We start from the raw sequence: 27,303 nt of genomic DNA, 5'->3' as shown, positions 1-27,303 counted from the left end.
GGAAGTGCCCGCCTCGCTGAGCTTGAGTAGGATGGCTGCACGTCGGTTCCTTCTGCGTCGACTCCGAGCGCCCTTCCGCTCCGTGCCTCAGAACGCGCTCATGGATGCGCCACGCGCCAGGGGCATGCACGACGGGGGCGGCCCCCGAAGGCTCTCCATCGAAGGCAACATCGGTAAGGGCCAGAAAGTGGCTTTCGAGCCGTGGCCTCCGCCGAGTAGGTGACTGACCGGCTGGGAAAGAAGCTGGGCTCGGATCCGGCCCCAATCCGGCCCACTTCACCCGCCCCCCCTTCTGCTGCCACCACCCGACCTGCTGTTTCTGCTTGTCAGGGTTTTTCTCCCACAGTGCACCGTGGGTTTTGATTTTGGGGACATTGGGCCTCAGAATCCGCCTACCTACTCACCCATGGGGACGTAAAAGCCACGCAGGCTGCAGATAACCCCGGAATTGTACTGGTTTACTGGCGTGTTTCTTTTGCTAGAAATAGACGCTACAGTGTGCCATTTGTTTTCCTAAAATAGGATAACCAGATTTAGCAAAATAAAAATAAAAGTCCAGTTTACATAGAATTAAAGATAATTTTAGCGTGCCACATTCAGTATTCGGGACATACACTTAAAAATGGCCCATTGTTTATTTAGACTCAATTCTTAACAGATTCCATTTGCACCATTTTGCCATACTCCCATGTTAATTGCACTGTGAATTATTACGGTGTTGTTTTGTTTTATTTTGAGACAGTCATTATGTAACCCTTACCTGGCTTGGAACTTAACTATTTAGACCAAACTAGGCTGAACTCAGAGATTTGCCTGCCTTTTGGAAAGATCTCACTTTTTAAACTTAGAAATATGTTAACGTTTTTTGTTACAAGTAACCCAGTATCTTAAATTGAAAAAAAAAGGTAACATTGAAGCAAAACGGTTCAACTTAATGTCGCTGAATTCTGACCAGACACTGATTCATAATGGGATCAGCAATTATGGCATGCTGAAGACAATCCAGCAGCAAATAGTGTTCCTCATTTTACTCATACAACAAATCACCCCTTTTGCACCTTCCCTGTGCCCACACTGCTGTTGGCCCTGAAGATACAGCCTTGAACAGAACAAATAAAAATTCTCCACTCATGGAATTTGAATAGGGAGTGATACATAGGTCACTCCCTACTAAACTGTAGAAATTAAGGTAGTGATGAGAGGTTGAGGAAAATTGTTTTCTAAGTAATCAACAAATGCCTCACTGATGAGGTGATGTTTGATCAATAACCTGAATGATGTGAGAGAGTGAACCGAGTAGCTGACGAACATTAGTCAGGCAGAGCAAGTAGGAATGCCTGGGGATTGAATGGTGTGTTCAGTGAATAGGAGGGAATTGGTTTCAGCTGAAGTAGAGGGACCAAGGGAGGCAGTGGAAGGAGATGAGGTCAGGTAGATGGAAGATGACCAGGTTGTATAGATCCCAAAAACTATCGTGGGTTTTACTCTGAGACAGGAAGTCGTTCGATGGTTTGAAGTGTTGAGGGACAAAGGCATCACCTGTCCAATGCATTGAAAGTGGAAGATGTTGATTAGGAAACCATTGCAGCAGGATAAGTTGGGCCCAGGTGAAGGTTACATTTTAAGGTAGGGCCAACTGGACCTGGTGATAGATGAGGTGTGTAGTGTTAGAGGGCTCAGTGATGACCTCAGTCATTTTTTTTTTTTTTTTGATAACCTGGAAGACTTAGTTTTTGATTTTTTTTTTTTAACGTGTATTTGTTTGCTTACTTATTTTATCATGGGGCCTTGTGCCACGGAAGTCCATCCCAGCCTTTTTTTTTTTTTAAAGATTATTTTTAGTTTTGTGTCTGTGTGTGAGTATGTGTATGTGAGTGCAAGTTCCCTCAGAGGCTGGGAGAGTTATAGGTGTTTGTGAGCCACCAATATGGGTAGTGGGAACCAAATTCAGATTTTTTTGCCCCTCCCCCCACTCCCAATCAGAATCTTGCTTATGTAGTTCAGGCTGGCCTTGAACTCCCTGTGTAGCTCAAGCTGGCCTTGAACATACAGTAACTGGAATTACAGTTGTGAAATAGCACACCCAGCTCAGGTTGTCTTAAATGGAGAAGTCTGGGAAGACCAGATTGTGTTAGTGGTTTCAAGAGTTGGTTTTAAGGGTGTTGGGTTTGCTGTGTGGCTGTTGGATAGCCAAGTAGAAGTGTTGAATATGCTGTTGGGTATGTGAGTGGAAGAGGTAGAGCTAGACAGAGAGATGATATGTAAAGCCAGAAGACTGTATTGAAGGGAAGGACTGAGTCCTGTAGCCTGAAGACCTAAAGAGATCAGGAAAATGAGGAATAGTGAGCAGGGGAGATGGAGAAGAGAAGGTCACTGAGATAGGAGACGGGGAAAAGACAGTGATATCCCGGAAGCCAAGCAAAGATGTTCAAAGGGAGGGAATGGCGAGTTGGGTAATGCTGTTTGAGTGAAGATTTGTGTGATCTTGAACAGTTTCAGGAGTAGACTTGAAAGCCTGCTCCTCACGGGTTCAAGGAGAATGGGAAGGTGAAGAATTGCAGAAGGCAGGTTAAAACAACTGACATGTTTCCTAGAAGAACATGCCAGGGTCTGGGAGCTGTAGGTGGAAGAGGGTTTGCACATTTTATAGGGTTTTTTTGAGACAGGGTTCCACTGTGTAGCCCTGGCTGTCCTGGAACTCACTCTGTAGACCAGGCTGGCCTTGGACTCAGAGATCCACCTGAGTGCTGGGATTAAAGGTGTGCGCCACCACCGCCCAGGAATTTTTCTTTCTATGAAAGATTGAAACATGTTAGTAAGTTTATTAAAAAAATGGTCAGGGTTGGGGATTTAGCTCAGTGGTAGAGCGCTTGCCTAGCAAGCGCAGGGCCCTGTGTTCCGTCCTCAGCTCCGGGGAAAAAAAAAATGGTCTAGTTACTAGAATGCATCTTTTTACATTTTTTATTATGTTTATTTACTTTGTGTGTGTATGTTTGTGTGGAGGTCAGAGTACCAGCAGTCATCTTTTCCTCTTCCTGTCTTTGGATGCAAAGCTGCCTTATACTCCTGATGTCATGACTTCCTCACCTTGATGGACTCAAACTGTGAGCCAGAATAAACCCTCCCTCCCTCCCTCCCTCCCTCCCTTCCTCCCTCCCTTCCTTCCTTCCGTCTGTCGATTGCTCTGTCAGGTAGTTTGCTACCATGGTGACAAGAAAGAGAGGTAGTGGCAGAAAAGAGGTTTGCAGAGGATGACTGGCCAGAAGTTGGTAAGCCTGTAGACACCAGTTTATCCTCTTGGCAGTAGTCGGCTGTCTGAGCTACTGGAGAGTTGAGGTCAGTGTGTGCCGTAACCACATTAGTTTCTAGAAAAGAGACAGACCACAGTAAGTGAATAAGCAAATGTGTCATAAAATGGACACGTTCTATGTCACATTTGTGGGAGTACCCATAGTGCGTTGTTTCTAGCTCATCCAGTGCACAAGTAGGTACATTGGAAAGGTCTGGAGTAAATGAGCTGGTTTCTGCGACTGTTGGAGTTGAAGGAGGAAAGACGACATGGGCTTGAATGGAGAGAGAAATGACAGCTCAGAGGTCAATTGAGATTGCCGGGACTTGTGGCTGCTTAGAGGTTAGTGGAGGAGGAGGAGGATGCTCAGGTTTGTAGTTTGGGTTGTGACTCAGGAAGCAGAGGATGAAGTGAAGGAAGAGATGTCCTGGGGAGGTAAGAGTGATACATTCTGTCTGAGGAATCTGTGAGACACACCAAGGAGATCCTGAGCTGATTGACTATGTACCCAAAGAGACTGGAGATGGGGCTAAGATGCCAGGCATGGAGCTGGTGACAGGTGAGGGTAGGTAAAGCCTTGGAGGTGATGCAGAGTGACCTGGGAGACTGCATCTGACTTGGCTTTAGTCAGCAATTGCTCCCATCACCACACACTCAGATGACATGTCCCACACAGAATTACTCATCCTGAGTGGGCTGGCAGAACTTCCTACCCATAACTGTTTGCACCTAAGTGCTGTTGAGATTGTTCGCATGTTCACTACCTTCCCTGGGCTGGAGCCACCAGTGCCCTGTTTATTTTTGTGTTGCCTTGCCTTTTGTGCCCATGAAGTGATTGCCAGAGTCCCGTTCCATCACATCCATGTGGAAGTTAGAGAAAAGGGGAAGGCTTCTGGGGTGATCCCGAAGCCAGGCACTATGTATGACTGCAGTTGCAAGTGTGACACCTAGAACTCCTGAAATCCAAACAACAAAATACCTAGCTGATCTTTTAGTTCTTTTCATCATAGTATGTGTCACCCACTGTCTCCCGAAGTCCATTACCTTGTAACTACAAACCCCATTTGAAGTGCAGGTTGCCATATGAGATAACTATCAGTGGGTCATCTGAGCCCATCCTGATTTTTTTCACTTTCAAAGACTTGGTGTGAGAGGAGGAGACAGTAAATTCCTCCCGGTCTGGAGACTGGTAAGGCAGTAGAGGGCTTTGCTAAAGACATGTTTTTCCTGCATTTAGAATTAGGTATTTTCAGCACACTGATGTGTCTTCTCCTTGTATCAAATTTTAAAAAAGAGCAAAGAGTTCTGGTGGGGAAGAACCTACCTATTTCTAATACTGGATCTTGGATTCTCGTGTCTTTCTGTGAGTCACCTCATTCTTATCCCCCATTTCTATTCTTAGTACCTGGCTAGGCACCCGGCCTGGGAAAGGAGGAAGGTGCAGTCTGTCTTCATAAAGCAGCTCCCAGCCTGGCTGGTGAGCGGGAAGAGGGAACAAATAATTACACTCTAATACCTTGGTAAACTAGAGCAGGCAGTAATTAACTCTGCCTAGGGATGGAGTGGAGCTGGAGAGAGTTCAAGGCGGCTGGCTTCAGAGAAAGTGGCCACCTTGGAAGGCTGAGTCACAGGGGCAGGCACAGTAGGGGAGGAGAGCACCATCAGCCTCTTTCTTTCCTGCATCATGTGCCAAGCTTTGAGGAACCTTTTTTGTTTGTTTGTTTTCTTTGGCAAATAGTTTACCATGAGGGGAAAAAAAGAAACCAAATAAACTTACTAAGTTTCTTTAACTCTTGTTGCCTGATTTACTAAGTTTTCCCAAAATGCTTTTAGAACCTTTATGGTCCTGAGCTTAGTGTCAAGTTTGGAAAAGAGGAAGGTCCTTGAGGGAGAGCTCACCCTGCTTCATTGCCTTAGCTGCAGTGCCCTTAGTAGGTGCTCTGAGAGCTGCTGGATGTGTGCACACAGGTGCCCTTAGTAGGTGCTCTGAGAGCTGCTGGATGAGTGAACACAGGTGCTCTTAGTAGGTGCTCTGAGAGCTGCTGGATGAGTGCACACAGGTGCTCTTAGTAGGTGCTCTAAGCTGCTGCTGGATGAGTGCACACAGGTGCTCTTAGTAGGTGCTCTGAGAGCTGCTGGATGAGTGCACACAGGTGCCCTTAGTAGGTGCTCTGAGAGCTGCTGGATGAGTGCACACAGGTGCCCTTAGTAGGTGCTCTGAGAGCTGCTGGATGTGTGCACACAGGTGCTCTTAGTAGGTGCTCTAAGCTGCTGCTGGATGAGTGCACACAGGTGCTCTTAGTAGGTGCTCTGAGAGCTGCTGGATGTGTGCACACAGGTGCCCTTAGTAGGTGCTCTGAGAGCTGCTGGATGAGTGCACACAGGTGCTCTTAGTAGGTGCTCTGAGAGCTGCTGGATGAGTGCACACAGGTGCCCTTAGTAGGTGCTCTGAGAGCTGCTGGATGAGTGCACACAGATGCTCTTAGTAGGTGCTCTGAGAGCTGCTGGATGTGTGCACACAGGTGCCCTTAGTAGGTGCTCTGAGCTGCTGGATGAGTGCACAAAGCAGCTACAGTGCCTCACATAAAGACTACATTTTCTTGGGAAGGAATTTGGTAATATGCTGGACATCTTATTTGTATTTACTGCCATTAATTAACTTTAGTAAAGGCTTAAAATTGAATTTTTTTATCCTCATGGTTTCCATCTTATTAAGGAAAAGAAAGTGCCAGGTATGGTGCACACTTTTAATCCCAGCACTCAGAGGCAGAGGCAGGCGGATTTCTGAGTTTGAGACCAGCCTGGTCTATAGAGCTAGTTCCAGGACAGCCAATGCTACACACAGAAACCCTGTATGGAAACCTCTGCCCCCCCCCCAAAAAAAAAAATAAAAAGAAAGCAAGAAACTGCCCAGAGGTGATAGTGTATTTTAAAAGTTCTGAACATGAGATGCAAGTGTATTAAATTTAGAATAATAGAAAATATGGTATCTGGGGCATTAGGTCAGTTTCTGTCACTACTGTATTGTAGCATAATTAAATATAACAGGCATACAGTTTATAGAAAAGTTTGTGAAGAAAAAGACATGACTTAGGAAAAGATGAACAGTCACAGAAGAACTCTGGTTTGTGGAAGGCACATTCCTAAGTTAAAAACTCATGTGTTGAAGTGATATACTCTAAGAAATGCTCCCCATAGTCAACATCGAGTATGCCAACAGGTAAGGCTTGAAAGGGGGACTGAGAGGTGGAACACAGTGAAACACAACAGCGATGCGTTGTGCTAAGTTCAAGATTTAAAAAAAATTATCTGAAGGGAGGCTGGCTATAGACATGGGTGTTCTTGTCATTAGCAAGCCTCTGTGGCAGTGGAGAACCAATCCCCACTGTGAAGCCTCTGAAAACACATTAAGACATTTGTCTTTAAAGATTTTGGTTTTTTTATTTTTAATTATTTGTATGCAGGTGTGTCTGTGGGGTCATGTGCGCCTCCACGCAATACCTGTTGGGGCCAGAAGAGGGCATTATATTTCCCTTGAATTGGAGTTACAGACTGTTGTGAGCTGTCCAATGTGAGTGGGTGCTAAGAACTGGACTCAGGTCCTCTGGAAGAGTCGTAGCTATTACAACACTGGAAATTTACACTATCTCCAGGTTTTATTTAAATACTTTCCATTATTGAAGTGATTATTCCACATGTGTGGATGGTACCTGGGCACAGCTCAGTTCTAATGGTATTTATTCAGTAAATGCTACTCCATAGTGAGTAACCCAGGCTCTCCCAGCCCTAGTAACATGTATTTCACTGGCATCACTCGAGTTCTCAGTTCTGGCTGCCCTGAGATGAGCTGACACTATCTGATCTCAGATATGAAGTTGGTACTCCCCAACCTGCAGGTACAAGCAGGTCTGATGATCATTTAGTTCTAATCAGCAGAGCAGCTGCCTTCACCTTTTAGTTTTATTATTTTACTTTTTGTTTGTTTTGAGACAGTCTCACTTTGTAGCTGGAGCTGGCCTGGAGTGTGCTCTCTAGCCCAGGCTGGCCTCCAACTTGCAGTAGTTCTGCTCTATTCTGGAGCTCCCATTTGCAGAGCTCACAGGCATGAGCCACAATGCCTTCCTTTTGCATATTATTTTAAATAGTTCTCAGGAGCTGGCAAGATGGTTCAGTGGGTAAAGGCACTTGCTGCCAAATCTGAGGCCATGAATTCAGTCCCCAGGGACTCAAATGGTGTAAGGAGAGAAACCACTCCTGCAAGTTGTCCTCTGTCCTCTACACATGTCATTGCACACGAAGTAAATATCATTTTAAATATTTAAATAGCTTTTCAGCCTAAACATAAGGACCATCTTTTCAGACTTACTGAACAACCTACCCTCTAAATATTAGCTTCCTAGGCCACATATTATAGCTGATACAGGCAGGTTTGAAAAATCTGCATCTCAACCAGTTGGTAACTCAACAACATATTAGGAATTGGGAACTAACTAGAGAAGTCACTGTTACTATAGGTGAGACATTGGACTTGGAAGAGGAAGAATTAAGTCACTGGCCTGGAGTTGCGAGGGAAGGGAAGGCATTTACTCACCTCTGTGTGGGTAGAGCAGAGGCAGAGCAAGATGAACAGGCAAAGTTGGGTGGAGGTGGGACAGAGAAGAGCGTGACTGCAAAGCTGTTTGTACTCCTCCTGTGTTCTCAGAGGAGTGGGGTGCTGTGTGATGAATGCTACAGATTGATGTGTAGGCTCCTGTGCTGAGACATGCACTTCTGATCAGTCATCCCCCCCTTTCCATTTGGATTCTCCCTGAGAAAGACCGCTTTTGATAAAGGAGATTGAACTTCAGATCCCTTCTGAAGGCGGCGGCGGCGGCGGCGGCGGCTTCTTCTTCTTCTTCTTCTTCTTCTTCTTCTTCTTCTTCTTCTTCTTCTTCTTCTTCTTCTTCTTCTTCTTCTTCTTTTTAAGGGAGGGTCTTAGTACATAACCTTGGCTGGTCTAGAACTCAGTATGTAGATCAGGTGGCCTCAAACTGGGCCTGCCTCCCCCTCCTCCTCCTCCTCCTCCTCCTCCTCCTCCCAGGTGCTGGGATCAGAGGTGTGAACCACCACATTCAGACTGGTCTTTTTTGAAGGGAACTGAAATTAATGTTTGTAGAGGCAGAATGTGAGGCTAGGTTTGGTTTTCTGTCCTAGCAAAGCCCCATCCTCCGCCTAGAGAAACAGTTGTCATTGTAGTGATGGGGTCATGTCTAAACCACCTTTCTGAGTGCAGAAAGGATTGGCTAGCCCAGTTCTGAGGAGTCAGTGTCAGCAAAGGCTTGGCACACAGGGGCCAACCCTTGAAGGCTGCAGGAATTGACCAGGAGTGGAGAGGGCGTGCTCTAGTGAATGGGAGAGCAATACAGTCACACTTTTAGGAGAGATCATGGTATGATGGGTTGTAAGGAGCTAGGGCCAGCAGGAAAGCTGAGGCATGAAAGGATATAGGTAGGGGCCAGGTCCTATTGTATTCAGACCATGCTTATAGGATTGGATTTTATCTAAAGGCAATATGGCAAGTGAGATGCTCAGCACATAAAGGCACCTGAACACCTGAGTTCAAGTCTCAGGACCCACATGAAAAGAGAGAACTAACTCCCATAAATTGTCTTCTGACCATCACAAGTCCACCATTGTACGTACAAGTAAATAAATATAATTTTAAAAACCAAGGCTGGTGAGATGGCTTAGGAAGCAAAGGTGCCTGCTATCAAGCCTGATGACCTGATTTTGATCCCCAGGACCAAAGGGAGTTGAAGAGATCCAACTCCCACAAGTTGTCCTCTGATCTCCACATGCATGTCATGACATGCCACCTCACCCCCAGGTGATGCATGGATATATATACTTTTTTATTGTTGATGAAAGCAAACGGATTTTGGTATTGAGACAGCATCTCATTATGTATCCAGGCTGGCCTCATACTCACTGTCTAGCTCCAACTGGCCTCAAATACATGAACTTCCTGCCCCAGCATTCCTGAGTGCCGGGATTAGAGAGATACACCACCACATCCAGTCCTGACAGCATTTTAAGGTGTACTTCACATGGAACACAGCAGCGGTGTGGAGGTCCGTTGCAGAGAGCACAGCTGGAGTCGAAGAGGCAGGGGACCATACTGGTCCTGAGTTAGAAGTGCAAACAAGAAAAGGACAGACGAGGAAAAGTTGAGCAATACAGGCAAGTGGCCTTGGGGCCTCTGGAGGCCTGGCAGAGGAGGACGTCCTGACAGCAGTGGATGTTGCCCTTCTCTAAGTCTGGAGGATGGGGAAGCTCCACATGGTGGGCTGGTGATGAGTTTATTTGGGGAATACAGACTTTGAGCTATGCCTGGTAGGTCCAGAAGGTTCTCTCTGACTAGAACTCAGAACAGATGTGTTAGATGTAGGTGTAAATGGAAATAGATAGGGTCTTAGTGTTATGGGACTAGGTTGATTCCACCTCCTTGATATCACCCAGTCAAGCCACAATTAACTCTTCTGCCGACTTCTACTGCAGCCCATTCTTACACAGCTTGTGGAGTGGCCTTTAAAGGGTGAGAAGGAGGAGTGAGAACATTTTATTGCTATTACCTGGGTTCAATTCCCAACACCCCCATGGCAACTCACAATCATCTAGAACTCCAGTTCCAGGAGATCTGACACCTTCTTCTGATCTGTGTGAGCACCAGGCACCCAGGTGGTATACAGACACACATGCATACAAGCCAAGACACGCATACACATAGAAAAAAAATAAATAGAAAGCTGGGAAGGAATCTTGTTGGTTCCCTGCTGAAACCCATTGCTTCTAATGAGAGGTCAAACCTGTGAGCCCTGTGTAGCCTGCACTTCACCTGTCTGCCTGGCCTTCCCCATCCTGGACCATTCTTCTCCCTCACTCCAGGGGCTGCATCCCTGCTGGCTACTTCTGGGACTGCAGCCTTCCCTTCCTTCCCTTCCCAGACCTTGGTTCACACTGCTCCCATGTGTGGGTTATCCTTCACCCACCCTCTGCCTGGTTGACTGCTCATCTTTCGGGGCTTCTTTAAACGACATTTTCTTCAAAGGAGTCCTTTCCAACCTCCCGAGCTGCATCCGAGGCATTCTGCATTTTCCCCTCTCAGCACAGCATGATTTATCAGTAGCTTCCTGTGTGTTTCCTTAGTGCCTGTCACCCTGTCCTCTGAGGATAAAATGCATCCAGTGTTTTATTACTGGCATACCCCAGTGCTTGACAGTCCCAAACACAAGTTAGCCCTCCATGAGCATTTGTTAGCTTGTAATGGTCTTTCCTTGACTTAGAATTTCTGCAGTCACAACCCAGCTTTATGGTCACGTCACCAGTTTCACCCACTTTTGAAGGGTCTACTGTCAACAGTTACTAAGTACCCTGTCTCTCTCTAGGAGGTTGGTTCATTAAAACTGCAGCCTGAATCCTAAAGCCATGGCTCCTCCCTGTTGCCTGTGCTCACTGTGGTAGCTGGTTAGCTACCCATCCCATCACCAAGCTGACAGTGAGTCGTATGGCTGCCAAGTTTTGAAGCTGGAAAAACTGGCCCTTGCTCCCATGAGATGGGCACTCGCGGCAGAGGTTGGTGGTTGCCTCCTTCATCCGGATTTGGGAAGCATCCAACACATGCCATTTGCATTGCAGCTGTGGGCAAATCCACCTTTGTGAAGCTACTCACGACTACTCACCCAGAGTGGCAAGTGGCTACAGAACCTGTAGCAGCATGGCAGAATATCCAAGCTGCTGGCACCCAAAAAGTAAGTTTTCAGCTGTGGGGGGTAGTTGGCAGCCATGGACAAGCAGTCCAGTTGGAATAATTTAATTTGCTCTAAGGAGATGAAGTAGCCCAGCTTGTCTGTTAAAATAGCTTCATTCCAGAGAGCAGGCCGCAGAGGATATGACTTGTTTGAATATGTTTAGTTTTGATTTGTGTGGCTTGTGTATGTCTGTGTAAGCACCCGCCTCCTGTCTTTGTGGTTTCCCAAGCATGCCCAACCATCCAGGCTCTGAAGATGAATGTTGTCATTCCTACCCTTAAGTATTTATATTGTTGTTATTGAGGGTGGCTGGCAGGATTAATAGTCAATGAGAATGTCTTAGACTTGGGAAGGGACCTTACTGAGCAGCTGGTCACTCTTTGAGTCAATGAAGAGACAACAGCTCACATTTTTAAGGCACTGGTCTTAAAAGTGTCTGCCAGGTCTCTTTCAGCCTGGTCTGACCCCACATTTCACTCATACCTCACGACTCAGCCCTAGCGTCAGGTCTGCTGCTTCTGCCAAGGCTGTAGGCTTGCTTTCAAGCCCTGCCCCATCAGTGTGAGTGGGGAGGGTCAGTCTGGACAGAGCTCAGAAGAGCTGAAGGAGTAGCAAAGCGTGCTGCTGGCCTCGGGAACTCCTGCAGGCACTGGGAATGTGTTGAGTGACTCCGTCTTGTCTTAGCCGCTAATTATTGGTCAGTTCTTCGTATGTTGAACCACGTTGAACCCATATGACTTGAGCTGCTGGTTCAGGTTCTTTTGCCTAGTGTACAGTTGAGGCTCAGAGGGCTTTCTCCTTCTTCTCAGACCTAATCTCTTGAGAACACCTACAGGTTTCCTCCCGGCTGTTTTCCATCTTGAAGCCACTTTGTGTGAGTGATGCAGCGTGCAGTGTATTTCTTTTCCACTCAGTTTACCAAGAGTGATTGCTCAGAGCCCAACAGGCACTCACCAGTGCTCTGTATGCTAGGAAACCATAGAGTGGGATCTGGGCGCCAGGCTTTGTTACTCCAGTCCAGAGCAATGCTGCCTGTGTGGCTGGCATGCTATGCTGACTGGGGTGTGTTTTTCCAGTCATGTGTTTATATGTTTGTATGTATACAGATGTGTATTTGTAAAACTTTCCATTAGAAACAGATTATATCTTTTTCTGAGTATGCCAGAAGCAAGTAGTAACATTTTAAAATACACTCACAGAATCTTTGCTACTCCGCCATTGAAGTCAGGGAGCTGAGTTCTCCACTCCTTGGTGCTTTTCAGCACTGATCCAGCTTTCCAGTCCTGTATTTGCTTTTTGAGACAGTCTTTTGTAGCCTAGGCTACCTTGAACTCTTGGTCTCCCTGCTTTCACTTACCAAGTACCAGGAGGATGACACAGACCATTACACCCTGCACCACACCTGCTTTTTTATGTGGGTTCTGGGAATCAAACTCAGGTCCTCACCCTTAGAAAGCACACATGTTATCAACTGAGCCATTTCCCCAGTCTTTCTTTTCTTTTTCTTTCTTTTTTTGGGGGAGTGGGGGGTTGGGAAGGTGGGGGTTAGTGAAGATAATTTAATATAGATTTGAGCTCAAGGGTTAAGAGAAAAAGAGATGCCCAAGAGAAGGTAAGATACATGAGAGCATGAGTGTGGGCTTCTTCTCCAGCCTTCCTCCTTCTCTTCCTTTTCCTTTTTCTCTTTTTTTCTAGGGCTGAGGATTAAACCCAGACCCTTCCACACTCTAGGCAAGCACTCTGCATTCTCAGTGATAACTGCTTTTTTATTTTAGTGGGCTGCCTGTTTGTCCCTTGATTTTTTTTTTCTACTGCTCTCTTGTGTGCTCATGCTCGCTCCCGCTCTCCCTCCCTCCCTCCCTCCCACTCTCCCCCCCTCCCTCCTTCCACCACCACCATCCCCATGTGTGTGCACATCAGTGAAGACTTTTTCCCTTGTTTTTGAGATAGGCTCTGTTCATCCACTGGCCCTGGCATTGCCTGTACTCACCTGTCTCTGCCTGCCATGTTGCCTTAGGAACAATGGGTTTATAGACAGACATTACCATGCTTCTGTGCCTGGCTTAATGTAGGTTCTGGGGATTCAGACTTAGTTCTCATGCTTGTGGGCCAAGCCCCAAGATCTTCATCTTTTTCCTGGTGTCTTTGTGAGCTCATTGTAGATAAGTATATTAACTGGGATAAACAGCTGATATATTTTTCTGCTAATACGTTTTTCTTTTAGTTTTATCTACAGTATTTATTTTATTTATTTTTATTTCACATGCATTGGTGTTTTGCCAATGTCTATGAGGGTGTCAGATCTCCTGGAAGTGGAGTTTACAGACAGTTGTGAGCCACTCTGTGGGTGCTGGGAATTGAACTCTGGTCCTCTAGAAAAGCAGCCAGTGTTCTTAACCACTGAGCCATCTCTCCAGCCAGACTATATATGGTATTTTATGATACTGTTTAGTGGGGAAATTTTTGCTTCTTTTTCTTTTCAAGTGTGGAGAAAGGAAAGGTGTCCATGGACCACAGCACATCTGTGGAGGTGAGAACAACTTAACCTGCTTTGCCAGCTCACCAGCCCTTAGCTTAGTTTTTGTTGTTGTTGTTGTGGTCGTTATTGTTTTATTTTGGTTAGGTTTAGATTTTAGTTTTTGGTTTTTCAAGACAGGATTTCTTCATGTAGCCCTGGCTGTCCTGGAACTCACTCTGTCGATCAGGCTGGCCTCAAACTCAGAGATCCACCTGCCTCTGCCTCCTGAGTGCTGGGATTAAAGGCATGCACCACCACCCATCCGGTTTAGTTTTTTGTTTGGGGTGATGGTTGTTGTTTGTTTGTTTGGGATTTGGGGGTGGAGGTTGAGACAGGGTTTCTCTGTGCAGCCTTGGCTGTCCTGGAACTCACTTTGTAGACCAAGCTGGCCTTGAACTCACAGAGATCCGCCTGCCTCTGCCTTTGGAATGCTGGGATTAAAGGTGTGCACCACCACCGCTGCCGGGACTAGTTTAGTTTTTCTGTAGTCAAATTGGTCCATCTTTTCTTCACCAATTGTTGCCTTGGGTGTTAAAGGCTGCCTGTCTGCCTCCCTCCCCCACCTCTCTCTCTCTCTCATGTGTGTGATATACATGTGTGAGTGTGCACAGGCATGTGTGGCCAGAGCAGGATATTGAGTGTTTTCCTCTGTCACCCTCTGCTATATTGCCTTGGTACAGTGTCTCGTTAAACCTGAAGCTAGACTTTTCATCTGGGCTGTCAGCCAGGATTTGAGTGTCTGTCTCTAACCCCAAAAGCTCTGCTTTTGGTTTTTTGAGCCAGGGTTTCTCTGTGTAGTTTTGCGCCTTTCCTGGAAACTCGCTTTGGAGACCAGGCTGGCCTCGAACTCACAGAGATCTGCCTGCCTCTGCCTCCCAAGTGCTGGGATTAAAAGCGTGCACCACCACCACCACCCGGCCAAAAGCTCTGCTTTTTACGTTGATACTGGGATTCCAGACACAAGTCCTCATGCTTTCAGAGCAAGCACTCTTATCCACGGAACTGTCTCCCCAGCCCTTAAAAGTTTTAGGTCTAGTTAGTTAGTGAAGGGGAAGAGTGCCATGGTACCTTTGGAGATCAGAGGACAACCTTCAGGAGTCAGTTCTCTTTCCAATATATATTGGTCCTTGGGATTGAACTTAGGTTGTCTGTCTTAGCAGCAGATTCCTTTACCCCCTGAGCCATCTTGGAGGCTCTGTTTTTTGTTTTTGTTTTTTATGACTCCAATAGCTCAAGATTTTAAAAAACGGCCTCCTGCATTTCTTTATGCTGTATGTGGCTTTAAAAGTTGTAAGACTTGCCAGGTGGTGGTGGCACACACCTTTAATCCCAGCACTCAGGAGGCAAGGCAGGTGGGTCTCTGTGAGTCAGAGGCCAGCCTGGTCTACAGAGTAAGATCCAGGATAGCCAGGGCAACACAGAGAAACCCTGTCTCCAAAAATAAAGCAAAACAAAAGTTGTAAGACTCTTTGTGTGTGTGTGTGTGCGTGTGCGTGTGCGTGCGTGCGTGCGTGTGTGTGTGTGTGTGTGTGTGTGTGTGTGTGTGTGTGTGTGTACGCGCACACTTGGACAGGGAGGACATCAGGTGTCCTGTCCTTTGACTTTCCGCCTTATCCTCTTGAGGCAGCACTTGTCACTGAACCCTCATAGTGCTGGGATTACTAGCTTGCATACAGCCATGCCCAGCTTTTTACCTGGGAGTTGAGGGTCTGAACTCAGGCTCTCATGTTTGTTCATCACTAATCTGTCTCCTCAGCCTGCTTTTTTTTTTTAGATTTACTTATTTATTATGTATACAGCATGTATGACCAGAAGAGGGCACCAGATCTCATTATAGATGGTTGTGAGCCACCATGTGGTTGCTGGGAATTGAACTCAGGACTTCTAGAAGAGCAGTCAGTGCTCTTAACCTCTGAGCCATCTCTCCAGCCCCCCCCCTTTTTTAACTGATTTTTATTTTATTTTATGTGTATGGGCGTTTGCCTGTATGTATGTCTATGTACCACATGCATGCTTGGTGCCCACAGAGGCCAGAAGACAACATTAGATCCTCTAGAACTGGAGTTACTGATGGTTGTGAGCTGCCATGTGGATGCTAGAAATAAAACCCAGGTCTACTGGACAGCAACAAGTGCTGTTAACCACTGAGCCATCTCTCCAGCCCACATTTTATTTTTTTAAGCAAATAGTTATCTGACCGGTCCAGTAGTGCTTTATGTAGCTTATTCCTGAGTAGATATATACTGTATCATTAATGATATTTATCCTCATTATCTGTCAAACTTCTATAGCTATTTTGACGGGAAGCAGTTGATTGTATTTGAATAGTATGACTCAATTCTCATATGGAGTCCTTTGCCCGGGCTTCTAGACAATAGTTGTTGCCTCTAAGTGGAGTCATTTGGAAGAGTTTTCCAGTATTCATGACTCATCTCTGTCTTCCTGCTTGCTTTGGGTAGAGTTTGCAGAAGAGTATTAAATAACCGTAGGAGGGTGGTCATTATTCTTTTCTGCCCTTGGTGAAGCTCACTCTAATGTCAGTGTTTGGTCCTCTGTTACTCCCTGTGGAAGGAGGTCCTTGCTGGTAATAGTACTGGGTGCTCACTTTTTATCAACAGCCAACGTTGAGTTTTCTTCGTAAGTCTTCTTAGCATCCTTTACCATGAGACAATCATGGCTGCTGACGCTGCTTTTCTTTTTAAAGGTGGGGTCTTAAGTGACCAGGCTGGCCTGGAATTTGCTATGTAACCCTGGCTGGCCTCAAACTCACGTGGATCCTTCTGCCTCAGGCTTCCATGTGCCACCACAGCTGGCTTTGTCAACTTTTGAGAAGAATATTATATATATAAAGTTTGAGGTGATTCATCAGTGGTAAGATGCCATTGGAGGACAGAATCTATTTAGACTTTTTAGGAAAAGGGAAATGTCTTAGGTTTAGTTTAGTAATCATTGAAGATGTAGCCCAGATTCAAATATATGGAAAAAATGATTGTTCCCTCTGCATTCTCATTTTGGGGTCTGCTCTTTCTGTTAACTGTGAAACATGAATATTAACATTTGTGATTTTTTTTCTATTCCACCTGTCTTTCCTTGTAATTTCCCTTTGCGTTTTTAATTGGTTTTGCTCTACATTTGTAGATTTCAGTACTGCTTATTTCCCATTTTAAGTCTTTGTGGGATCTTCATTAATTTATTGGAATTAAAAGGAAAAACTCTTATGTTTAATTTTTTTCTTGATACAGTGAAACCATGCCTGTTCTTCCTTCTTTCTTTCCTCCATTTTAAAGATTTTTTATTATTATTTTAAATTATGTGTATATGAGGGGAGTATGTATATACAGGTACACTCACACAAACATAGACATATGCATACACAATTTTAAAATATGTATTTATATATACTATAAAAGATACAAAATTGTAGAATATATATGTACATACATACGTACACACACACACACACACACACATATGTATATCCTGCAGCTGAAAAGGAACAAGTCGGTCTCTGTGCTGAGAAAGCTATTGTCCAAAATAGGAAACAAAAACGAATGTCTCAACAAGAGTCGAGAGATTGCCTCACTGATAAAATGAGAACAGGCTGTCAAAAACAAAAAGGTCAGAGGACAACCTTGGTCACCTCCATCTCAGTGCAGACAGTCTTGAGTTTGCAGTGTGTGCCAGGCTGCTGGCCCGAGGACCCTCCTGTCTCTGCCCTGAGATGATGTGCCTGCTACCGCACCCAGATTTCTGTGGACTCTGGGGTTTGAGCTGAGCTCTGCTTTACACTTTCATGGCAGTCATTCTACTCGCCGAGCCATCTCCCCAGCCCTTGTGTTTTATACTTACTGTCTCTGTTGACACATTCGAGCAATGTTTGCATTTTCTGTGAAGATTCTGCTTGTCATTTACTTCCAAACTTAGTGATACTCTTTGCCAGAAACTTCTTTCCGTTCTTTACAGCGTAAATGACTGGACATTTGTCACATGCTTGGCCTTCTAGTCAGCTCTTTATATCTTAGTCATCCACATTGTGAATCCTTGAGTCCAGTTACTGCATCTTGTTCATCTTTATAGGAGAGGTGTTAGAATCAAGAACCTAGAGAGAGCCCAGTTTGAGCCCCATTCCCTATTTATTCCCCCATGGGACCTTACACAAGTAAGTTACTTAGTCTCTTAGTGGATTTCCCCTTTGTAAAATGGTTCTAACATTACTTACCTTGGGAAGCTGTTTGGAAGATGAATTAACAGTCCAGTGAACTCTGAAGTAAGTATTACTTCCTTTTTCTCTACTCCTTACAGCACCCAGCCCATGTAATATACCTTAGCCATACAAGCCTTCAGTAGCAATGATTGGATGAATGAATGAATGAATGATGAAGGAAAGAAGGAAGGAAGATACAAGGTGCTTTGCTTAAAATTTATTTTTATAGCCTGGCAGTGGTGGCGCACACCTTTAATCCCAGCACTCGGGAGGCAGAGTCGGCGGAGCTCTGTGAGTTCGAGGCCAGCCTGTTCTACAGAGCGAGTTCCAGGAAAGGCTCCAAAGCTACACAGAGAAACCCTGTCTCGAAAAACAAGCAAACAAACAAAAATTTACTTTTGCATTGAATCAGTAACTGAGCCTAGAAATTATACCTGGGCTCCTGAGTGTCCACTACTTGTTCCCACCTGAACATTCAGAATGGTATTTCAAATTGCATTTCATGGTTCCTAGAATAAAGAAGGAACTAGACTTTGAACAAAGTATGATCCTTCTATGAAAGACACAGAAGTTTGTTTAATTCATTGGTTATTTAGATTGTCTTATTTAGGTTTTCTTTCTTATCTGCCTTGAAGTTTGAAAAATAATAGCAAATAGAATCTGAAAGTCAACATGGTATTAAAGTAGAAGGACTTGATTCAAAGGAGAAGTTGTAGGTGATAGTTAACGCACCCCAAATAGACTCCACAAGTCCAGTCTTCGGTGTGTATGTGAATTGTCTGTGAGTTTTAGTTTGCTCGCTGTTCCAGTAGATGTGTTGTGTCATGTCTCTCTGTCAGATTCTTACCACACAAGGTTGAACAGTCTTCCCTGCTTACATAGTTTAAACTAAGCTGGAAAAGCATATCTTTTTCATGTTTTCAGTGGAAGGACACAGCTGTGGTTATTTTTGACATTAAGTATTGAATCTTCTTGAGGAAGGGCAGACGGTGGGTGTGTCCTATAAAATAATACACCTTCTAGGAAATTGTCCTCTTCTGCATTCTCCCATAGGACAACACTTCCAAAGGTCATGGAAACTTGCTAGAAATGATGTACCGAGAGCCAGCGAGATGGTCCTATACATTCCAGACGGTTTCCTTTATGAGCCGTCTGAAAGTGCAGCTGGAGCCCCTTCCAGGGAGACTCCTACAGGCAGAGAAGTCCGTGCAGATCTTCGAGAGGTCTGTGTACAGTGACAGGTAAGACACCAAACGCTGCCAACCCCTAAGGGGTAAACGGGGAAGTGCTCTTAGTAAAGTCTAGCAGCCAGCTTGGGAAGTGAGTCTGTCTGTTCTGGGAAAGCATGCTCTCCAGGCCTCAGGCTCCAGAGACCAGGCCATGGGCTCAGGCCGCCAACAGACAAAGGCACAGGGTTCCTTGATCTGGTCGTTGTGCAGAGTTTAAATTTGAATGACTTTGGTGGGAGAATGATCTGTCTTGAGCCCCATGACTCAAGATGGAACATTCTGTATCTTCGCCCGCCTCCATCACTGGAGACACTTGGTCACCCATTTAATTCCAAGTTAAGTAAGCTAGTTGCAGCTCTTACTGGAAAGCCTCCTGAAATTAAAAAATGAGAGTTTGTGGGCTAGAGAGATGGCTCAACGGTTAAGAAAACTTCCTGTTTTTCCAGAGGACCCAGGTTCTATTCCCAGCACCTGTGTGGCTGCTCACAACCATCAATAACTCTAGTTCCAGGGGATCTTGTAGCTAGAGTTTTCCTGCCTGGCCCACAGTCAGGACAAATCTCTCTCACCTGCCAGTCCCACAGCCGCTCAGACCCGACCAAGTAAACACAGAGACTTATATTGGTTACAAACTGTATGGCCGTGGCAGGCTTCTTGCTGACTTTTCTTACAGCTTAAATTAATCCATTTCCACAAATCTATACCTTGCCACGTGGCTCGTGGCTTACCGGCATCTTCACATACTGTTTCTCATCGTGGCGGCTGGCAGTGTCTCTCTGACTCAGCCTTCCACTTCCCAGCTTTATTCTCCTCCTTGTCCCGCCTATACTTCCTGCCTAGCCAATGGCCAATCGGTGTTTTATTTATTGACCAATCAGAGCAACACATTTGCCATACAGAACATCCCACAGCAGGATCTAACACCCTCTTCTGATCTCTGATGGCACCAGGCATACACATGATGCATATATAGACATGCAGGCAAAACACCGTACACATAAAATAAAGCAATAATTTAATTTTTTTTTTTAATGAGAGTTCAAGGCCAGCGATATTGGCATACGTCCCTTTTATCTCAGCAGTTGGGAGGCAGAGGCAGGTTGATCTCCGTGACTTTGAGGCCAGCCTGGTCTACATAGTGAATTCTAAGTCAGACAGGGCTACATAGTGAGACCCTGTCTCCAAAAAAAAGGAGGGGAGAGTTCATTTGTAAATCACATGACCATTCTGACTGCACTTGAGGATCACACCAGCTATGTGGAAGAGACAGTGCTGTGCCATCCCTCGTCCCAGGGTCTGAGAGGAGTCTGCTCTTTAGAAAGCTAACTGTTCGTGGTAGAGCTAGTTGGCTCCAGGTTCTAGTGCATTTCTACTGCACATGTGCCTGTCTCCTCTCCTCTCTGGAGCTGTACCTCCCAGGCTAGGAAGCTGACCCACATGAACTACTAGGCTGTTGGAGGCATTCAGACTTGCTGTTTTGAGTTCTAGCCTCTTAGTGTGGAGGGCTTATGAGAATCCCCTCAGAGGGAAACAGACATGTTTTGTTAATTACAGGTGCTTTGCTGTTTGTTTAAAAAGAGTCCCAACTGTAGCCCTAGGTGGCCTAGAACTCAGTGTCGCTAGGTTGACCTCATACTCACAGGTGATCCTCCCGCCTCTGCCTTCTGAGGATGGGGATTACTGGTGCATGCCACCAGATGCCAGGTAGAAATGAATTGTTAAGAACTATCTGGGTCTTGACATTTCCTTGTAAAGGAGTAGGCAGTTGGTTATACTGTGTGCCATTACATCATAGAAGCTGCTTTCATTGAAGGGGGACATTTTCAGGTAGAAAGGATAACCTGTTATAAATCTAATCTCAAGAGTATTTAGACTTCCATTCATTTAAAAATGTATTTCAGGAACTGAGAATATGACTCAGTGGTCCTTTTCGTGCCCAAGGCATGAGTTCAAGCCCCAGTGCCAAAGGGGAAAAACTCATTCCTTTATTAGTTTGATCAGTATAGGTTTATTGACTATCTCCTGCACCAGGCTTTGCCCTAGGGCAACACCAGAGTCCTTAGTCCCTGTTCCAGTGAGGACACTCCTTCCCAAGGACTGCATACATGTTCACAAGTGTGGTGTGTGTGTGGTGTCCAGAGGACAGTATTGCAGGGAGGAAGAAATGGAAGTGTTTTCTGGTTGAATTAATGAACGCACCAGTGTGGCTTTGGAACAGAGCTCAGGATTGCTGGGTCCTTCAGCCCTGTTCTACCTGCAGCTCCCCATACCTCTCTGTGTTTAGCTCCCACTCCCCTTCTGCCCATTATCACCAGCTGTGGAGAACAGGAAGTGCCCACCCCAGGAGAGGCAGAGGCCCCTGTTTTAGGTTTGGTCATCTTTATTTGCAAGATATAACTTTTGTCTTTTAGCTGTCCTTGGAGAAGCTGGCAGCATTTTTCAATACTTGAGTTATAAAAGTCACCTTCTTGTTGCCTTCAGAGAGCTGTAGCTGAAACAGTCTAGTCTGGGCAAGTTCACTTTTGGAGTTTTCAAATTAGCTTCTTCGTGGCCTAGGAAGAGCAGTTATAATGACTTAGGATTGTTGGTTACTGAGTGATCGCCACCCTTCTGAGCACTTCACAGTTATGATATGTAGTCATTCCCTCCCGCAGGCTGAGAGTCAGGTAGCTTTCCAAGGCAACATGGCTTATGGAAGCTGCAACTGGATCAGACCCTGCAGAGTCACTTTGAAAGCCACTCTCCTAAAGGTGACACAGCTTTGCAGTTTGCACTTCCTTGAGCCAGTCACAAGGGTTTTGAATTTCATTTCCCCAGAAGTGGCCAGTTGCTGAGGTTGCCTTAGAAACTGGAGTTCATTGTTGTGGATGTAAATTGTGTTTTGTATCAAGCTTTAAAAGCCGAATTGACCCTTTGGAAGCCATGATTTCTACAGCTCTGATTTCTCAATTTGCCAGATCCTCCTTCTGTTGTGTAGTAAGCAAAGAGGGAAGTTAGTTTAATATCTCAGCTTTAGCCATATTTGATCTGATGGGAAGCTCAGCAGAGGAAGCTAGGCTCCTGTATGCTCTGTGTGCTCTTGGTATTGCCAAAGTCAGCTCCAGAGCTGATACCACAGGCCGGTGTCCCTCTGCTTCTCAGCTACAAAGCATGATGGCTCAGCAGCTAGAGACTCAGATACCCTCATTCTGAAATGCAGTGTGGAAGGGTGGCTTACCCTGCATTCCCTTGGGTTTTGTCTGGAGTCTTGCTATAGTAATGAAGAAATCTGCAAGGTTCAGGTTTCCACATACATGTTGTGTGTCTTGACTAGATCGCTTTCTGGAGGCCCTTTCCTTGTCGTGGGCTGCTCCATCTGTGAGCTATAGTGTGGGCCTATGTCAGGTCAGTCAGCGCCTTTGACATTAACAGTGCTGAGCAGGATGGATGCTGTAGACTGAGAACTCAGATTTCCAGGGCTGGAGAGATGGCTTAGCAGTTAAGAGCATTTGCTTCTCTTATAGAGGAGCCAATTTTCATTCCCAGCACCCACATCAACTGGCTCACAACTGCCTGTGAGTGTAACACAGAGAATCCACTGCCCTCTTCTGGCCTCCACAAGCACCCACATGCATGTACACAAATCTGCACGAAGATATATACACACACACATAAATAATAAAATGGGTTTTTTTTTCCAAAATAATTCATATTTCCTAAGGGCTGATGGGAGCTAGACTGGTTAAGTGATTTGGATAAACATGAACAAACCAGTTATTGATTTTTCTACTTTTCTCCCTCTTCTGTCTTTCATCCCTCTTCCCATTCTCCTTCACCCCAACCTCCCACTCAACATTTCCAACCAGGTATATCTTTGCAAAGAATCTTTTTGAAAATGGTTCCCTCAGTGACGTCGAGTGGCACATCTATCAGGACTGGCATTCTTTTCTCCTGCAGGAGTTTGCAAACCGTCTCTTGTTACATGGCTTCATCTATCTCCAGGCTTCTCCCCAGGTAACTCTGAACCTAAAACCTTAGATGTTAGAACTGCATGAAACAAATGGAATAGATCTTTACATAATTTAACACACATCCTTACATTGTTAAACAAATGCAGCCTTTACACTTTTACAGTTAAAGTAATAGTTCACAGCCTAAGCAAATGTAATACATCGTTGTATAAATATTCCACAACACTGCTTGGCAAGTGCCTTTGCCTGCAGAGCCGTCTTGCCAGCCCCATCAGGACTTCATGGTATAGTACGGGGAGTTCCTGGGTTGTGATGCAAAAGCTAGGTCACATTGGAGAGTAAGAGATTCTAGATGAAGTTTTAGGTTGAAATAAAATTAAACTAGATATTCACAAGTCCTAAGGGCTGAGGAGAATCTTCTGCGAAGTGAAGTAATTTGGCTAGTGGACGCACATAGCCTGACTGCTTTCTGTAGTCTGAGGAGGAGTAAAAGATGCACATTGTGAGCCAGGTGTGATGGCGCACGCCTTTAATCCCAGCACTCGAGAGACAGAGGCAGGCGGATCTCTGTAGGTTCCAGGCCAGCCTGGTCTACAGAGTGAGATCCAGGACAGTCAGATCTACATAGTGAGACTGTCTCGAAACGGAAAAAAAGAGGCACATTGTGAAGGCGGGTGGTTTTACAGGTGGAAAGTAGTCCCTGAGTGAGAGAGGAGCCTTCTCCCACAGAGGATGACAGAACGTGGCTGAGGTAGGGTTCTGTGGGAGAGGAAGGCTCTCCAGCAGTGAGATGCTGTGGAGTAGGACAGAGCAGAGGTGTAGGTGGAGTTAGAGGAGGTGTAGGTGGAGTTAGAGGAGGTGTAGGTGGAGTTAGATTTCTCGTGAGAGTCATAGGTGGCTGGACTGAGAAGCAGGGGGTTGCAGGTTGAGGCTGGGAGAGGGAGAGTGTTGACCTAACCTGTTCTGAGAGAGACGGCAACAGCATGGTCACCTCAGGGCCGGAGCAGCAGTGCAGGGGAAGCCGAGGAGACAGGGAGCTGAGAGCAGAGCAGGGCTGCTGCGGATCCACAGAGCGGGCCAGTCTCCCTCCCCCTCCTTACGGCCCTTTAGGGGCCTGCGTGAAAGGACAGGGTGGTGGTAGGAATGGTGGCTGTCCCTGGGGCTGGTTTGTCCCTTTGGAGGCTAATTGAAGTGATTGATTTGTGATTGATTTGAGACTTTAGTGCTGTTTGGATGGTGTTAGATACAGGAACCCAGGAATGCTAGAGGATGAATAGGGCATGGGTTCAAGCTAGTGCCCAGCACAACACAGACTCCTGGCAAATACTGGCTTCAGAGTCTGTGAGACAGGCTCCAGGCCCCTGTCCCCCTGTTCTCCCTTAAATTCAAGGAAGCTGGCAATCACAACAATAATACTAATTGGAAGAGAAATGGCTGGACCTGTGTTCCCTACCGCGTGGAGTCAAGAGAGGGTACAGCTGGTTGTATGCCTCAGGATTCCTATCCCTGTCTGGGACAGTGAATCATGGATACAGTGCTGGGGGCTGCATGGGGACAAGTGCCACCTGAGCTTGAGACTTTAGTGGCATAGTGAGCAGACCCTTTGACAGTCACAGCCTAGCAGGTCCGGGGAAGCTGACCACAGAGTCCCTGCCTGCCACCTCTGCCCACACCATCTTTCCCCTTCCTGTTCTGGCGTGTGTTCCCTGTGGGGACTGAAATGAAGTGGGGCCAGCATAAAACTGTTCTGTGGGACCTGTTTGAAATAATTTATTAGCTGGGTGTGGTGTGCACTCCTTTAATCCCAGCACGCAGAAGGCAGAGGTATGTAGATTTCTGAGTTCGAGGCCAGCCTGGTCTACAGAGTGAGTTCGAAGACAGCCAGGGATACACAGAGAAACCCTGTCTAAAAAAATAAATAAATAAAAATAAAAATAATTAAATAAAATAATTCATTATAACCATGTCAGTAAAGTAAGAATTGTGCCAAATATTCAAAGAAGGACTTTGTCTAGACTTTAAAGGGGAGAAAAGTTTTCTCAGTTTAGCAAATTAATACTAGGAAGGGAATGCTAACTGATTTTAATAGATCCAGGCTGGTGTCAATGGTTGTCTGTAGTCAATACGTGAACAATTATAAATAGCTTTTGCGAGAATTGTTCTGTCCTTGTGTGTATTTGAAAACATGGTTATATTGTTTTTAATATTCATTTACTCCAATTCAGACAATATTTTTCTCTCAGAGGAGAAAATAAAGTAACTTAGCTGAAGCTGCTTGCTTGTGGAAGTGTAGTGTGGTTAATCTCTGAGGAGGCGATTGGGCAGCCTGTAATAGGAAGAGCTCGTGCCTTTTGTACATTTCAGAAGATGGAGTGAAGAGTGTATGTGTGCATAAACTGCTGCTGAAAGCATATCACAGTAGTTGTGTGTGAGGTGAACTGAGTAGCGGAAGTCAGGAGTTTATTGGGAAAGAGGGACAACAGAATGCCAGGTCAGCCTGGACTAGATCTGGGACTATCTCAGAGAAATAAAATTAAACCGGGGCGGGGACGCTAAAGAAGAGTTGTTTGCGTGCTTTCATTTCCTTAAGGGAAGGGGGAGAGTCCTGAGTCAGTGGGTTAATCTGCCCATACTTCAGGACAGCCGACATGAATACTGACATGTTTGGAGAGTCCTGAGTCAGCGGGTTAATATACCCATACTTCAGGACAGCCGACATGAATACTGACATGTTTGGAGAGTCCTGAGTCAGCGGGTTAATCTGCCCATACTTCAGGACAGCTGACATGAATACTAACATGTTTGTAGAGTCCTGAGTCAGTGGGTTAATCTGCCCATACTTCAGGACAGCCGACATGAATACTGACATGTTTGGAGAGTCCTGAGTCAGTGGGTTAATCTGCCCATACTTCAGGACAGCTGACATGTTTGGCCAGGCAGAAAGAGGAACGGGCAATTCAGGCAAAACCAACATTTGGAGTAGAGGTTTTGAGGTGGGAAGGAGCCTGGTCTGTCCCTTAAGAAGGAGCCAAGTCTGGCTGAAGCAGTGAGCAGGGAGGAGCTGAGGAAGTTGAGGACACGTAGGAGGGGTGGCCTTCTGCGCTGGGTGAAGGAGACACAGGTCTCAGAAGCAGAGAACTTCAGACCTGCAGGTGGAAGCAGACTAGAGTTCTACCAAAGGGGAAGGGAGAGAGGAGCTAGTGTCAGGACTCAAGTTTCCTTTCATTGGGTGTTAGCTTTGACCTGTGCAGATGTCTGCTCCAGAGTGAGTGCTTGGTCTAGTATGAAAGAGATGTTTCAAATTGCTTATCACTTATAAGTAGAACGGCTCTCATGAGCCAGGCACCTGGAATGCTGAGGCAAGAGGATGGCAAATTCACAACTTCTTAAAGCCTGTGGTTATGTCTGTAGCTGGCAAAGAACCTATGGAACAGAGTACTTTAAGTGGAGATACAAGTACGTAGAAGGCTGGAGTGAGGGACAGCCTGGAAGGAGAGATGGCCTTTGCTAGAATCTTAATGTGCCTTACCTTAGAGCAGCCTCGCTAACTCTGGGTGGGTGGAGGACGGAGAATGGGCAGCCCACTGACACTGCAGGACCTGCACATCTTATTCACACAGGAGACAGAGAGGCAGAAGGCTCTTGGAATGTCCAGATGAGAGGCATGAGCACCAAGGCAGAGGTGAGAGGACAGCCAGTAGAGGCTAGAATCTCCTGGCTTCTTGATGTGGTTCCCAGTGTGGCTGACTGGGAGAATGTGTTTGCCGTTAACCAGCTGAGGCTGCTCCAAGGAAGAGCAGTCTGAGGCAGAGGTGAACAAGACTGTACCAGTGTTCTGAGTAAGAGAACAAGGCAGCAGAAGCAAGGTCATGGCTTGTGGTACCCAAAGAAGACATACAGATATTTTGTGGGTTGCTTGGCTCTGGAAGACTGCAATGTAACAGCAGGGGGATTGTCTTTTAGGTTTGTTTGGAAAGACTGTACCAGAGGGCCAGAGAAGAAGAGAAAGGCATTGAACTGGCCTATCTTGAACAGCTGCATGGTCAGCATGAAGACTGGTTTATTCACAAGACGACCAAGTGAGTATGTAACCGGCAGACAGAGGCCTCCACCGCCATGCTGAGCACAAGCTGAGCACACAGCCCAGGACTGTAAGGACACAGAGGGAAGTGCCCAACATCTGTCAGCTAGGAGATGTCCTGTCAAATACAACCCATGCGTCCCGAAGGGGCATCTGGTAGATTCTCTCCCTCCTTCCTTTCCTTCCTCCTCCCTAGTTTGTGCCTTGTGATGAATGCTTGTCACAATTGGCTCAGGATGGAGGGC

At 45.9% G+C, this 27,303-nt stretch overlaps 1 protein-coding gene across 1 annotated transcript; it reads left to right on the top strand.

Annotated features, from left to right (window-relative positions):
• Dguok (deoxyguanosine kinase) lies at window positions 1-27,060 on the top strand. Its single transcript, XM_059258056.1, has 5 exons — window positions 1-173; window positions 10,964-11,076; window positions 18,852-19,039; window positions 22,873-23,020; window positions 26,941-27,060. The coding sequence occupies exons 1-5, from the start codon at window positions 32-34 to the stop codon at window positions 27,058-27,060; spliced, it is 711 nt and encodes a 236-aa protein (XP_059114039.1). The 5' UTR covers window positions 1-31.
• The last annotated feature ends 243 nt before the right edge of the window (window positions 27,061-27,303 follow it).

Source organism: Peromyscus eremicus, chromosome 3, assembly GCF_949786415.1.
Source record: "Peromyscus eremicus chromosome 3, PerEre_H2_v1, whole genome shotgun sequence".
Classification (NCBI taxonomy): Eukaryota; Metazoa; Chordata; class Mammalia; order Rodentia; family Cricetidae; genus Peromyscus; species Peromyscus eremicus.
Note: the sequence above shows the minus strand (reverse complement) of the source record. Positions and strands in the feature narration are given on the sequence as shown.